Raw genomic sequence first — 14,179 nt, forward strand, 5'->3', positions numbered from 1 at the left:
CATGTTTACTGGGATGTTTTCTACAACTTTTATAGGGTAAATTGCCAAACAAATGCCCCTTTTTATGACTGGGATTGGTCACGATTAGATGAGGGCAGGAGGCAGGTAATGATTGTCCTGTATTTTCTTTTCAGGCCTACACATTAAAAAGGACCTTCCACAAATTAGGAAGCAGAATATTTATGTCAGTGTTTTGGATTTTTATCTCGTCAAAATGACACACCAAGAATCTGAACATTAGCAAGTACAGTTATAGATATGTATTGTATTTCAATACATTTTATAGTGGCTACTTTTACATCTAAGATAATACTTTTTATTCCAGTACATTTTTAACTGGACTGAAAAGTGAATGTATTTTAAATTTTACTTTGGCACTTGCTGAATTGGTTGAAGGGTTTATTTTAGCATGTTTATGGTGATATCCTGTCTAAAGATAATGAGCGCAAACAAAAAATCATAATTTGATTATTTTGCTTCTGTTGACCAAAAATCATCAAGTTGTTTAATAAGAGTATCAAGCTGCAGCATTTGACACGTATTTATACAGCTGAACCTGTGCAGTGGCAGTGTCTTAACCTGCAGATAGAGCAGGGGTGGGCAAACTACGGTGTCTTTTTAATCCGGCCCGCCAAACATGCCAAGTAATATTTAAATAATAAGTAATATTTTTCGCCCTCAGGCATCTGTCTGCACTTGTATCCTTAATAAATATGACGTGAAATGAATTAAATAATAGATTCAATAGCCAGTGTTGTGCCTGAACGCGTTCACTGAACGAAAGTTCATGAACGCGTTCATAATTTTGGTGTCCGTGAACTGAACGTACTGTATTATTGCTGAAGAACGATAATGTGAACGCGTTCTTTCTGGTGTCTGTGAACGGCACGTTCATTCTTTTTAATTTCGTTCAATAAAGTGTTAGATTTCTAGAGACTTCCAGGCGAAAAACACACCGTTAAGTTGCCCAACCAGAACCTATGCCTGGCAAGTGTGAGAGCACCGAAGTTGTAGAGGCCGATATCGATTTTGTGTGTCGCACCGCACTGCACATGCGCATCAAAACACAAAGCAGCATGGACGCGACACCAACAGAGCAGAAAGGAGTCGCCCGGCTACGACCAGTTACGCGAGTTTTATGATAAGGTCAGTGAGGATGGGAACAATCTGTACAACATTTCTGTGCAAACTTTGCCCATCAAGTTTTCCCTCATGTTTTTGAGAATAAACTGTGGGACTGAAAGCTGCTGCTAGTGTGAGCTGAATGGACAGCAACACATGGGGAAGTCTGTCCCTTCAATGTGAATGTAAATCCTGGGGAAGGATTCAAAATTGGATATGAAGATGAAATCTGACACATAGTTTCAGCATTAAATTAAACTAATACAATAATTGCTGCCTGTGGTTGTATATGGGCTGTGGAAATAATTTAGAAGAATTATAATATAATATTGAAAAAAAAAACTGAACTAGTTCATTTTTGGAGCTGTGAACTTAGTTCAAAATTTAGAATTATGAACTATGAAATTAATTAGTAGAAAGTGAACTTTCCCAACATTGCCAACAGCCTATATTTGACAGAAAAGTGATATTTTAAAATGTATTAGATATTAAATGATTTTTGCCTCCGCTACTTGCCTGGATTGAAATATGGCCCTCGGAGGAAAAGAATTGCCCACCCTGAGACACAGGATATACACGTTTCTCTCATTCTCTGTCTGTCCTCTAGTGGCAGGTTAAGACACTGCCACTACCACAAGTTCAGCTGTGATTATAGCTGGAACTCAAGCAAAAAATGTAAATACGTGCCAGATCACACAAAAGAGCACAGTCCTAAACATACAGTCCGGCGTCGCCCCATCTTGTCCAAAGTGTAAATATGTCCATTTTCAAATTTAGTCCGAATGTAATTTAGAATGCCAATTATTGTCGGTCCAGGCCTTGATCAGAGGTTCAGCCTGTGTAAAGCCCCGTGTCCTTTGATAGATAAAAAACTGAAAATCACATGGTCTTGCCAATCAGATGGGGTCAATGTCAATCTTGACATTGTTTTATCCCACTCAATACATTTCCGGTTAGGGATGGATGTTGCAGGGTCTGGAATAGATAGAGAAATGTGGGTAGAAACATGAATTAATCATTCAATAGTTTTAATCCTTTGACTTGGACTTAGAATGAACTGAGATAAATTTTTCTTTCAAGTTTTTTTTTTATTTCTTTAAGAAGTCTATTGGTTTTGATAGGTCTGTCTAAATGTCAGAAGGGGGTCACTATAACGCTAAATTCACGTTTCTGAATTGTGTTCACACACATGGCAATACAACCTTTATTATGAACTGTTTTGTGTATATACTCAGACACGTCTATTTTTATTGTATTTATTTGTAATTTTATACATGCCTTATTTTATATGATTTGTCATTATTTGTGGTTATTGCACCTTATTGACACCGAAGCAAGTTCCTAGTTTGTGAATTTTGCTCACTGATAATGGCAATAAGCCATTTTCTGATTCTGATTTTGGTTACTCTGCCGCCTTCTGAGCATATCCATAGATTTCAGAATGATAAGCAAAATGTGGAGTGTAACAGGAAGTTAAAACAGTGTTAGGAGTGTAGATGTTTGTTTAGAGTTTACTGTAATTATTGGTGTCACCAACAGGGGGAAGTATTTCCACGGCTGCACAGACACTTACGTCACCGAAATTGCCAGGACAAAATAATATCCCGTGGTTATTTTCTATTGGCTGTCTCCTTTAAACCCCCGCTGCTCTGCAGCCAATCGCCAAAGAGAAACACAGAGGCGCTGACTATTGTTACTGGGTAGATAAAACACAAACAACATCGCATTTATCGGAGTCTCGAAGCTCGGACGCACGGTGAGTTTCTGATTGTTTCTGTTTGTTTATGTCTGTTTTATGTGACTATGGTTTGTAGTGTGTGCATTGTGTTCTTGTGTTTTAATTGTTGCAATACGCTACGCGTCTATTATTAAAACCGTCGTAGGTCGACGTAACGCTGCACAATTTAATGCACATTCTCACAATGTAAGACACGTATAGATTGTATCTCACGCATTGATCATGACAATAGTGAAACGCATCAATTCATTTTAGTGCAACATTGCAGCTGAGATGTCTTTTTCTTTGACGCAGCACGTAGTGCGTCACTCGTCCTGCTATAGCTTTTGTTTATCAACACAAGTGGGTTTGAATGGAGCGGGGGTCGGGCACATCGGCCACATCGGGTCCTTTCAGCTTGTCTGGGCAGGTTTAAACTTGTGTTGTAATACATGTTTTATTATTATAGGTAGAATTCGTCTTCGCACCTCTCTTTATTGTGATCATGGCAGCTGATTGTCAGGCCTGGCTCAACGCAAACCCTGTGGGTGAGTTTTGGACTGGTTACATACCAATGGTACTTTTTTAGACGTGGCTTGTGTAGTTTTTGTCATATGCATAATTTAGCTTAAATGTGTTCTGACAGAGCATCATTGTCTTTGAACCACACAATTATCTATCATCTATAAAAATCAAGTGTTTTGACAATAAGACATTTGTCATCTTCAGAAGCTGATGACCCGAATGACTCTCTCTCTGGAGGGGAAGACAATGTGGGAGTCTCCAACAGAAATCTCAATGAGGAGGTCAACGGCAACTGGATTTCCTCTTCAAGCAACAGCATCCATGAAGCTCGCCTCAAGGCAAAAGCCAAACGGAAGTTGAGGAAGAACTCCTCCCGAGACTCGGGCAGAGGAGACTCCCTCAGTGATACTGGGGACATCATGAGAGGAACCAACATCGCCCCCACAAGTCCTAAAAACAAACTTTTGGACAGAAAGTCCCGACTGGGCAAGGGCAGAGGTCTCCCAAAGAAAGGTATGCACATTAAGGAGTGTAAACAGAGCAATACAGAAAATGGATACATTTCAAGTCCAAAATCATTTAGTATGATGGATTACTATCATCGTGTTTGAACTTGTGATTTAAAAACTTTTTTCATCTTGAAAAAAGGGCTTTTACAAAAATACAGCACAAAATTGTACTTGATTGTTTTTAAATGCTGGGCTGAAGCTACTTCATCTGTTGCTGGGGTCGTCAGACACAACAGATGTTTGCCTGGGTAATACGTACAAAGGAGATTACTATGGGTCAGTTGAAACCTAAATGTAACGCTCCGTTTCACAGAGTTAAGGGATATAATAGCTATGACGTACATTTCTCTGTAATGAAGCAGTATTGTTTTTTTGTTTTTTTAAACCCAGATCACATAACGTTTAATAGTGTATTACATACATGGCCAGTATCCGATATCATTGATGCTGTACCTTGTCCACAGGTGGTGCAGGAGGCAAAGGAGTATGGGGCAGATCAGGAGAGGTGTATGAGCCTGTTGTGGTGGATGAGAAAGATCCCAACTATGATGGGGCTCAGGTAACGGCCGTCTAGTCTAATGACACTTGTGAGAATGTCCAAGTCACAATACAGTTTATGTAGAACCACTACCCAAAGTAAAAGAAGGGGAAATGTGTAAAATTGTGAAACTGATAAAAGAGTCAGAATGTGATACAGGTGTGCTGTGTTTTCAGGAAAACTGTGTGTATGAGACCGTGGTACCGCCACTGGATGAGCGGGACTTTGAAAAGACGCTTACACCCATAGTGCAAGAGTACTTTGAACATGGAGACACAAATGAAGTAGTTGTAAGTACTATTTTGAGGTAAAATTGTGGCACAGTGTCTTGTGTGTCCCATAGTTACTTGAGAGCTCTCTGTGTTCAGGAGCTGCTGGCTGACTTGAACCTTGGGCCCATGCGCAGTGAAGTGCCCCCTTTGGCTGTGGCCCTGGCTCTAGAGTCTAAAGTCAGTCACCGAGAGTTAACGTCTCGGCTGCTGGCCGACCTGTGTGGGCCGGTGCTCACACACAGCGACATGGAGTGCTCCTTTGACAGACTGCTGCTGGAGCTTCCTGACCTCGTCTTGGACACGCCTGGAGCCCCTCAGGTGAGATTTTGCCAATTTAAGCATTCAAATCAATGTTTGTGAATATACTAAGGATCAAAGTCGGGAGAGGCAATAGCAATTGTTATTACTTCAGAATCAGAAAGGGGTTTATTGTAGGATTGTGTTCAAAATATCGATACGACAATATATTGTCACTGAGTCACAGTATCGATCTTTTTTTTTTTCTTTTTAAAGATTTTTGTGGCCCGTAGGCTTTAAACGAGGTGGAATAGTACTTTTGATCTGCTGTTTGTGCTGTGCTCCTCTCGGCCGAGGTGAGAAGGACCTGATCAGGAGCTGATCTGTTCAGAAGATGCTGCTGCAGCATGTTCAGACCATGAAACATGGAATACTTTACTAGAACGTGTTCCTTATATTTCTATTTGGATCAGTTGGTTGGATGTATCTGGATACGGATTGTATCGCAAGGGTCTTGGCAATACCCAGCCCTAGTTTATTGCCATTGTGGCAGAATTCATAAACTAGGAACTTGCTTTGGAATTAAGGTGGAAAACACAACAATAGATAACAATAGTAGCAAAATAAATCAAACAGGCATGCATAAGTGTATATCTGCTGCATCAGGAAAGACATGCAAAAAATAAATAAATTGCACTCTGAGGCCATCTTTGACAAAAAAAGAGGGCAGCAAAATTAAATATATACATATTGGGATACACAATGTGTATACTTTTTGAATACAAAAAATGTATGGTACATTTACAGTGGCTTTTGGGTAACTCTGATGTTTTTGTGATACTGTTATTACTGTAAACTACCAAGTCTAGGAACACAAACTGCTGGGTCTTTTGGTGTGTGTGAGCTTGTTTTAGCCTGAATACACAGACCAATAGTCATTGTTCTGACGAACTGCAAACTCAGCATAGCAAGCCCCAAAGCTCACGGCCATCAGTGAGGCCCTCAAATCATTTCTGCCCTGCACTATTGGCTCAGAGAATGCATCATTATGATAGAAAGTCATTGTTAAAAGTTTACAATTTGGAGATATTTGATAATATTGTGCTCAAGTCAGTCAAACTATGATATAAAATACATTTTGATTGGTTAGTTTATTTTGTATTTCTTTGCAGTTGGTTGGCCAATTCATTGCACGTGCTGTCCATGACAAAATACTGTCTTGGAGCTACATTGATGGCTACAAAGGCAAAGTTGACTGTGAATACACAAGGTATTTTCAATGCGTGTTACATCATGATCATCATCATAATGTTGACAATAGGAATAATTTGTATAAGACAATAAGAAACGGCTTTCTGACATGATCTCCAGGGAAGCGTTGGACAGAGCTGCTGTGCTGCTGAAGATAAGAAAAGGTGGCGTCCGAGTCGACAGTCAGTGGGGGTCTGGAGGGGGACAGAGGCCGGTCGCGCAGCTCATTCGAGAGGTAAAAGCACTAATCTTTATAATGCATTAATTATTATGGTTTGATCAGCAATTCTAAAAGTGTAATTATTCCTTTCAGATGAACCTTCTTCTTAAGGAGTTCATTCTTTCTGGGGACATAAAAGAGGCTGAGAGATGTCTGCGAGATCTTGAGGTTCCACATTTCTATCACAAGTTTGTTTATGAGGTAAAATATTTGTTTTCATCATTCAAATTGTGACCATTTTCGCCCAAATTTGATAAAACATGTTTTTGACATTAATAGGCAATCGTGATGGTGCTGGAATCAAAAGGAGAGAGGACTTTGCATATGATCCTCAATCTGCTTAAGTCTCTCTGTGAATCTACCATTATTACTGTGGACCAACTGAGAAGAGTATGTTGCCCCTCCGTGTTCGCATGTGTTACTGCACACTGGATGAAACAACTTCCAAATGTTGAACTTGTTTTCCCCACAGGGCTATGAAAGAGTTTACATGGACATAGCAGAGATAAACATCGATGCTCCTCGTGCTTACTTCATCCTGGAACAGTTTGTTGATAAAAGCTTGAGTATAGGGCTGATTAATGCCAGGTTAAGAGATCTGTGTCCCTCTCGGTAAGTTATTGTTGCACAGCAAATACATTGTGCGTTAAGATAAAACAAATCTTGACATTAAAATATTTTTTTTGCAGGGGTAGAAAGAGGTTCGTCAGTGAGGGAGATGGTGGAGTTATCAAACTTGAAAGCTGCTAAAGTGTAATTTATTGTGCCAAGAAGATAAAGCTACTTTTCTACATGCATATTTTTAAATTGTTGGGTACACCTTTTTTCTTTGTAGTAAAAGAAGGCATTACCAAACGGAGGTGTGGTATGAAGAAAAAAAGCACTTTTGATTGCAAAGTTGATAACTGCTGTTTAATGCAAACATTTACATAAGCTAGCCCTTAAAGTGCCACACCATTCAGTGTCAGTCATTCCATGTTGTTCAGTACAGCTTTTTTCCTTGGTTCCACTGCCACCTTTGACAGGTTTGTGACAAGCGCTTTATAATAAATGATTATAACACACTGAGCAAATATTCATTGTTTCCCTTCACAGAATACTGGACAAATGTAATGCCTTGGACGATGCCAGCTGGACATATGCCCACACACAGTTGTCAAACCCTAGAATTGAACCGTTCCCTCAAGCATTAGATTTGATTCCATTGTCTGCTATCACTAGCCCTGCTCTTTCAGAACCAGTTCCTGCTGCTTGATGGCTTCTTGAGCCTCGACCTGCATTTTCTCCAATTTCTCGAGTGTGACTGACTTCAGAGGGAGCAGCTTTGGTTTACACAGCACCATTGTAGGGACATCCTCCATGGAAAGCTGGCCTATAAAATATAAAAATATACATTTATAAATGTACATTTTGTCAATACTTGTACTTCTCTGGGAGACATATTGGTCATAGCAGTTGTGATAGTGATGCAAAGTTTAAATAAACTTTAAAAGGACAGAATGCGTCCACTAACAAGATTTTTGAACATTTCTCAACAATTCACAAGTTCAACAAACAGACCATTGTCTCCAAACTGCGGCCTGATGGCACAGACCTTGTTTAGGCAGCACTTCTCTGAATATAGACTTCACTTCTGGCATGTTGGACTCTTCTTGTCTGCTAAGAAAGGAGAAATATCACTGCAGAGATTGAAGTAGTTTTAAGAATCAATCTGGATTCAGAATGATGAGAAAACGGTTGCCATCGCGATGAACAAAGTAAAACACAGCATTCGATTTTTTGAACGGGAAAAATAGTTTCAAATGTATAACACTAAGTTAGCGATATCGTTAAACAGAGTGTATTGAGCGTTTAGTAATTTTCTCAACGCTATAGTTGATAGACTAATTAAACATACACATTTATGTAATTTAGCTACCGTACCACATATAGCGTTAATTGAGAAGTAACGTTAACTCTTTAGGTTAGGTTAAAACAACAGAACCACAAAAGGTACATGCATTGCTAGCGCATTAATTTAAACCAGCTCAAACTCACGTTTCAGTCAACTCTTTACTGAAATTGTTACGGGGGAAACAATATCTGTCGTGTGTGGGTTCAGAAAATGAATGTAAAACGTGTAAATATTATTCATACCTCAAATGCTTACGAAGATTAGCTACGGCAGTTGTCAAGACAACAGTTCCGGAAGAATCACATGACCATCAGTATATTTTAGTATCCTATGACATCTAGTGGTCATTGTAAATAACATACCATAAAAGTCATTTAATTGATTGTGATGATTTGCTTACGACTTCGTTTTCAAGTGACTTTTTGTATTTCTACTGTTATCTAGAGAGCAAATGTACACAGATTGCAATAATTCAACGTGACGTAAAAATAAATGATTTTGTCATCTGCAGATTCTCAGTATCAGAATCAGAAAAGGGTTGGATAAATGTGTTTGCACTAAGCTTATGTACAACCACCTTAAGGTGTTTATGTTTAATTACCATTAAATGAAGTATTTAGCGGTGCACGTGAGTCTCGCGAGAGCTGGGCTGAGGCGTGTGAATGACGCAGTTTGGAGACAGGCGCGGGCGGGGCCGAGGAGCAGAGCAGGGAAGAGGAGGAAGCAGTGAGGATGGCGGAGTCACACCTCTGAAGGTAAAAAACACTTCTATTATCACTACAACAGCGGGTCTCCTCACTCCAGATATATCCATTTGTTTGTTTTGTCAGACATAGTGACGCTGTCAGTGTGTTCATGTAAAGGCTTTCACCTTAAAGTGGCAATCTTCGTTGGCGAGAACGAACGCACTCTTTTGTTCAGCTTCGGAATGGCCGCTGTTTTTCAATGTGTTTTCTTTTTTCGTCTCACATTCAACACGAGAGCATAACTTAGTTTAACATTTGGAGTGTGTGAAACAGTTGCTCTGTTGAGCTCCTGACAGACGGGGGTTCTCCGTGAGCGTCAGGCGCCTTTGAGCGCTCAGCTGACCGCAGCAGCGCTCTGCTCTGTCGGTCAAACTCACGGAGGACGGCTCGGTGTGAAGTCTCTTCCATCGGGCCTTTGCCTACACTTTGGAAAGTTTCATAATTCAAAATACAACGATATATATATTATGGCGCGTGGGCATGGATTTGCACAGTTTCGTTCGTGTGATTTTGTTGCTGTAGTCCTGCCTCACGTTTGACTCGCTGGACCATTAGCTAAGAGTTAGCTGCATTAGCCGTAGACGTATGCAAGTCTATGGCGTTGGACCTGCTAGCAGTTAGCATTTAGCTTTTAGCAACTTGGCATTACTGACGTTTGCTGTGCTGTTGACGTTTAGCTGAGCTCCCACTATTTCCTGCCTTGCTGTAAGCTCTGAGGCAGGTTTGGCTCGTGTGCTTTGACTAACATTATTATAAAGGACAATAATGCTCTCAGCTGGGAAGATTTCAGGTCTGAATTAGGTTTTTACACATTTGTATACAATGTTAGGAAAGGAAACGACAACGTCTCTTCGTATTTATTTTGTAGTTAGCCAAATGTTCTCCTGTGTAGTTTACGTTTGTCATGCTGGTTATAGGACACTTAACTTTGTATGATTAACGTCTGGAGGCCATTGGCTTATAATTATTACTTGTGCCTCTGCTCTTATGATTGGCCAAACAATGACACGTTCACATGGTGGTAATCTTATGTAACAGTAAATCAAATAATCTCTAGGTCAAGGAAGTATTGACTTTCCTGACCTGTACTGTTTGGTCAGTAATCTGTTTCCAAGGATTTGTCACTGGCTCATGTAGCATCCAAGCTAGCAGCGTTCTGATAGCTGACGCCTAAGCCCTGCCGTTTTCAGCTTAATCCACACTTATTGATGACTTTTCTGCAAGAATCTCTATATTCTAGATAAAAATACACCAATTTGAAACATGTACAACAGCTCCACTCCTCTGGGGCCAGGACTCTCCTGAAAAAGATTCTTTAAAAAATCTAAATCTCAGTGGGACTTTCCTGGTTAAATAAAGGTCGATAAACAATTTGTTTTATATTCTACATGGTAGTAAACTGTATAGAGCTGTTAAGTATCTTTTGGGTTTACGTTCTCACTCCTTTCACCTTTATTATATATATTGTGTGTCACCATTAATTCTGACAATAAGAAGCATTCTGATGAGAAAACAAACACAGGAAACAGTTTGGCTTGGGCCAAAGCAGCACAACAGATGAACCCTGGATAATCTTAACAGAACTTCATTAGACTTGTGTAAGAATTAAGTGTCCATTGGTTTGAGTGTCAGAGTTGATTTGTTTTAATCATTCATTTCAGTTATTTTGTAACTTATTCCTGCAATCAGCTCATGAGTTGCCTCATCTTGTCACAGAAACAAGCTTAGATTTTGTCCAAAAAGTCTTTACATGGTAACATATACTATAGTAATAGTAGTACCATTTAGATCTGTGGCTGTTGAAGCTCAAGCCGGTGCCCAGCTGGGACACACATACGGTGTGACCGTAAAAGGAAGTTGGTTGCACAGTTTAGTTTATGTGGCTCCTGTTGTTTGACTGGCCTGGTTCTTCTCATTTCTGTTAATAAATATCTCCTCCTAGGCCTTTTAAATGGAAGGGGGGCTGCTATTGACCCAACTTTGGGGTTTGAAGGCCACCTCTGCAGATACTTCGCAGCAGTTCTAACCTTTCTCTCTGCTCTGATCCTGGGCCAAACAGAGCAGCCACATGTGAAGGTGCGGCTGTCAGCTCCCAACAACGTCAACACCCCAGCACCATATTTGTTTAGTTGAGCAAGTTAGCGTTAGCTTTTGCTTGATATATTCTCTGTGTAGGTCTTTTAAACACACTGTTGTTGTTGTGAGATATTTCAGTCTTCATTCAACATAAGCATTTAACATTTTAATATACTGTTTATGGAAGTATATAGTGCATGTATAATCACGTATTATTACAGGTTTTAAACAGCCATGTCAAAGGTTACCTTGGTTGTTTAATAACAATTGGAGCTGACTGAAGTCCTTTTTACAAAAAATATTCACACTTCTAAAATAACAACATAATCAGTTTGCCCAGTGTACAATATTGACTATTTCCACACAAACATTTTAAACATGGACTAAGGATAGTTCACCATATCACCATATTGAGTACATACGTTAATACACTAATTGAAAAATGTTTTTTTTTTTTTATCTATCTCAACAGCAGATCTTCAAAGGATTTATTTGCCCTTTGCAGCCTGAAAGAATTTCTCCCAAAGGTCCAGGATTGTTAAGCATGTGGCCCATGGATGCCACAGTCCTGCCTCTTCAAAAGATTTTTTCTTCAATGGCATTTTAGCAAAGTATCAAAAGTGTCATAAAAGGCATTGAATCAAAGGATAATCTCAAACGTGTGCCCCAGCACCAGGATGGTGTCTCCTACAAGTGTCTGTTTTGTCCCAACTGAGTAACGGGACAGAGACCCCATGAGCAACTCTGTGGGACACCCGACATCGTCGATATGAGTAGTACTTTAGGCAAAGAAAAAGAATCTAAAGAGAAGGACCCTAAAGGAGGTCCTGGAGGAAAGGACAGGGAGAAGGAGGGCAAAGCTCTGGCCGCATTAGTCAAAGACGGAGGCAAAGAGTCCAAGACCAAAGGGAAAGATGCCAAAGAAGGAAAGAAGGACACCAGCAGCGCGCCACCGGGTGTGGCCTTTTCTGTCGACAACACCATTAAACGACCCAACCCGGCTGCAGGGACGCGGAAAAAGTCCAGCAATGCTGAGGTGATCAAAGAGCTCAACAAGTGCAAAGAAGAGAACTCAATGAGGCTGGACCTATCCAAGCGCTCCATTCATATGTTGCCCACCTCCATCAAAGAACTGACGCAGCTGGCCGAGCTCTACCTCTACAGCAACAAGCTGCAGAGCCTCCCGGCCGAGGTTGGCTACCTGTCCGGCCTGGTCACTCTGGCCTTAAGCGAGAACTCTCTGACCAGCCTACCCGAATCCCTGGACTCTCTGAAGAAGCTGCGCATGCTGGACCTGCGCCACAACAAGCTGCGGGAGATCCCAGCCGTTGTCTACCGGCTCAGCTCCCTCGCTACGCTCTACTTGCGCTTTAACCGCATCACCACTGTCGAGAAAGACATCTGCAACCTGTCCAAGCTCACCATGCTCAGCATCCGCGAGAACAAGATCAAGCAGCTGCCGGCAGAGATAGGTGAAACTCATTGATTTAATTACTGTGGCATATTTTCTATTCTATTTAGGGAACGCTACCTTTTTGTGTTATTTGGTAGACATTTATTTTTTTTAAATGTAGTGTTTAATGTACTGAGTTGTGCCTTGTATTCAGGGGAGCTGTGCAGTCTGATAACTCTGGACGTGGCCCATAATCAGCTGGAGCACCTCCCCAAAGAGATCGGGAACTGCACCCAAATCACCAACCTGGACCTGCAGCACAACGAGTTGCTAGACCTTCCAGAGACTATAGGTACCTGATCTCAAATATCTCAGGAACAGTGGCATTAATGTTTCTATGCTCGGATCAAAGCAGAGTTCTCACTCAGGATTTTGTCGGTGTTGCAGGAAATCTCGCAAGCCTAAATCGTTTAGGCCTGAGATATAATAGATTGTCAGCAATCCCCAGATCATTAGCCAGATGTCGGGAACTGGAGGAGCTAAACCTGGAAAACAATAACATTTCAGTTTTGCCGGAGGTAAGAACACATTTGGGTTTAAATGTAAAAAAAAAAGTTGAACGTGCATAATAAGGGCGATGCAAGCATGTGCATTGTTTGTTTGCGTCTGAATATTTCCCTCAATTTAAACTAATTTATGCTTTTGAATAAATACTGATGATCCAAACTGAGCACAGTATTGGCATTACTGTGTGCTTTTAGGGGCTCTTGTCCAGTCTGGTGAACCTGACCAGTCTAACGCTGGCAAGAAACTGCTTCCAGTCCTATCCTGTGGGCGGGCCCTCCCAGTTCTCCACCATCTACTCCCTCAATATGGAGCACAACCGCATCAACAAGATTCCATTTGGCATCTTCTCCCGGGCACGAGTGTTGAGCAAACTGAACATGAAGGTAAGCTCTTTCATGTATTAATATTAACAGTACCGGTACTTTGTTAATAAAACCTATGTGAACCATTGCATCATTTATTCACTCCACACCTGGGGGTGGGAAGCTACTATTGTAGCCACAGCAGACTGATGAAAGTGAGGCTGCCAACCTGTGATACAGCCCTTTTGACCACCACTCACCACATTCATTATATGCATAGTGGGTGAGGTATCAAGAACAAAACACAACTGGTCTGAGTGGAATGCACCCCCCAATCATTTTTGTGTATTTATTTTTTATTTGGTGGAGTGGCACAAAATACATCAACGTTATCAGGAGAGATGCCTTGTACCAGGTTGTAGTTCAAGCTTATTTCCGCCTGTGGTCCCTGGGCAGCTGATATTATTAAGTCCCACTGAGGAGAGGATCCCATTGTACATGTTTTTAGTGGTAGGGGAAACTGAAGCACCCGGAGGAAACCTATGCAGACACGGGAAGAACATGCAAACTCTACACAAAAATGCCACATTGAAAAGCATTTTGTGTTATAAGTTGTTATTGTGCCGCCATTTTCCTTGTTATTATTATGCCAATGAAGTGTGTGTCCCTAGGACAACCAGCTAACATCTTTGCCACTGGACTTTGGCACATGGACAAGCATGGTGGAGCTTAACCTGGCCACTAACCAGCTGACCAAGATCCCCGAGGATGTATGTGGGCTGGTCTCCCTGGAGGTGTGTGGACTGTCTG

At 41.0% G+C, this 14,179-nt stretch overlaps 2 protein-coding genes across 3 annotated transcripts in view; both read left to right on the forward strand.

The window, feature by feature from the left end:
- The first annotated feature begins 2,713 nt into the window (after positions 1-2,713).
- pdcd4b (programmed cell death 4b) lies at positions 2,714-7,455 on the forward strand. Its single transcript, XM_072462516.1, has 12 exons — positions 2,714-2,878; positions 3,309-3,387; positions 3,569-3,877; positions 4,338-4,432; positions 4,588-4,701; positions 4,780-5,001; positions 6,093-6,190; positions 6,292-6,406; positions 6,485-6,592; positions 6,671-6,781; positions 6,864-7,003; positions 7,081-7,455. The coding sequence occupies exons 2-12, from the start codon at positions 3,345-3,347 to the stop codon at positions 7,139-7,141; spliced, it is 1,416 nt and encodes a 471-aa protein (XP_072318617.1). The 5' UTR covers positions 2,714-2,878; positions 3,309-3,344; the 3' UTR covers positions 7,142-7,455.
- A 1,515-nt stretch (positions 7,456-8,970) lies between these two features.
- The window catches only part of shoc2 (SHOC2 leucine rich repeat scaffold protein), a 10,051-nt gene continuing 4,842 nt past the window's right edge, over positions 8,971-14,179 (forward strand). The window contains exons 1-6 of one of the 2 annotated variants that reach the window (XM_072464026.1): positions 8,971-9,040; positions 11,580-12,579; positions 12,715-12,852; positions 12,948-13,078; positions 13,262-13,450; positions 14,041-14,163. In XM_072464026.1, the coding sequence (XP_072320127.1) occupies positions 11,877-12,579; positions 12,715-12,852; positions 12,948-13,078; positions 13,262-13,450; positions 14,041-14,163 (1,284 nt within the window). In that variant the 5' untranslated portion in view covers positions 8,971-9,040; positions 11,580-11,876. The remainder of the gene's footprint in view (positions 9,041-11,579; positions 12,580-12,714; positions 12,853-12,947; positions 13,079-13,261; positions 13,451-14,040; positions 14,164-14,179) is intronic. The other variant, XM_072464027.1, reaches the window with a different exon arrangement.

The sequence above is a fragment of the Eucyclogobius newberryi genome, unplaced genomic scaffold (genome assembly GCF_026437365.1).
Source record: "Eucyclogobius newberryi isolate DKJ021-1_F unplaced genomic scaffold, fEucNew1.0.hap1 SCAF_4, whole genome shotgun sequence".
NCBI lineage: Eukaryota > Metazoa > Chordata > Actinopteri > Gobiiformes > Gobiidae > Eucyclogobius > Eucyclogobius newberryi.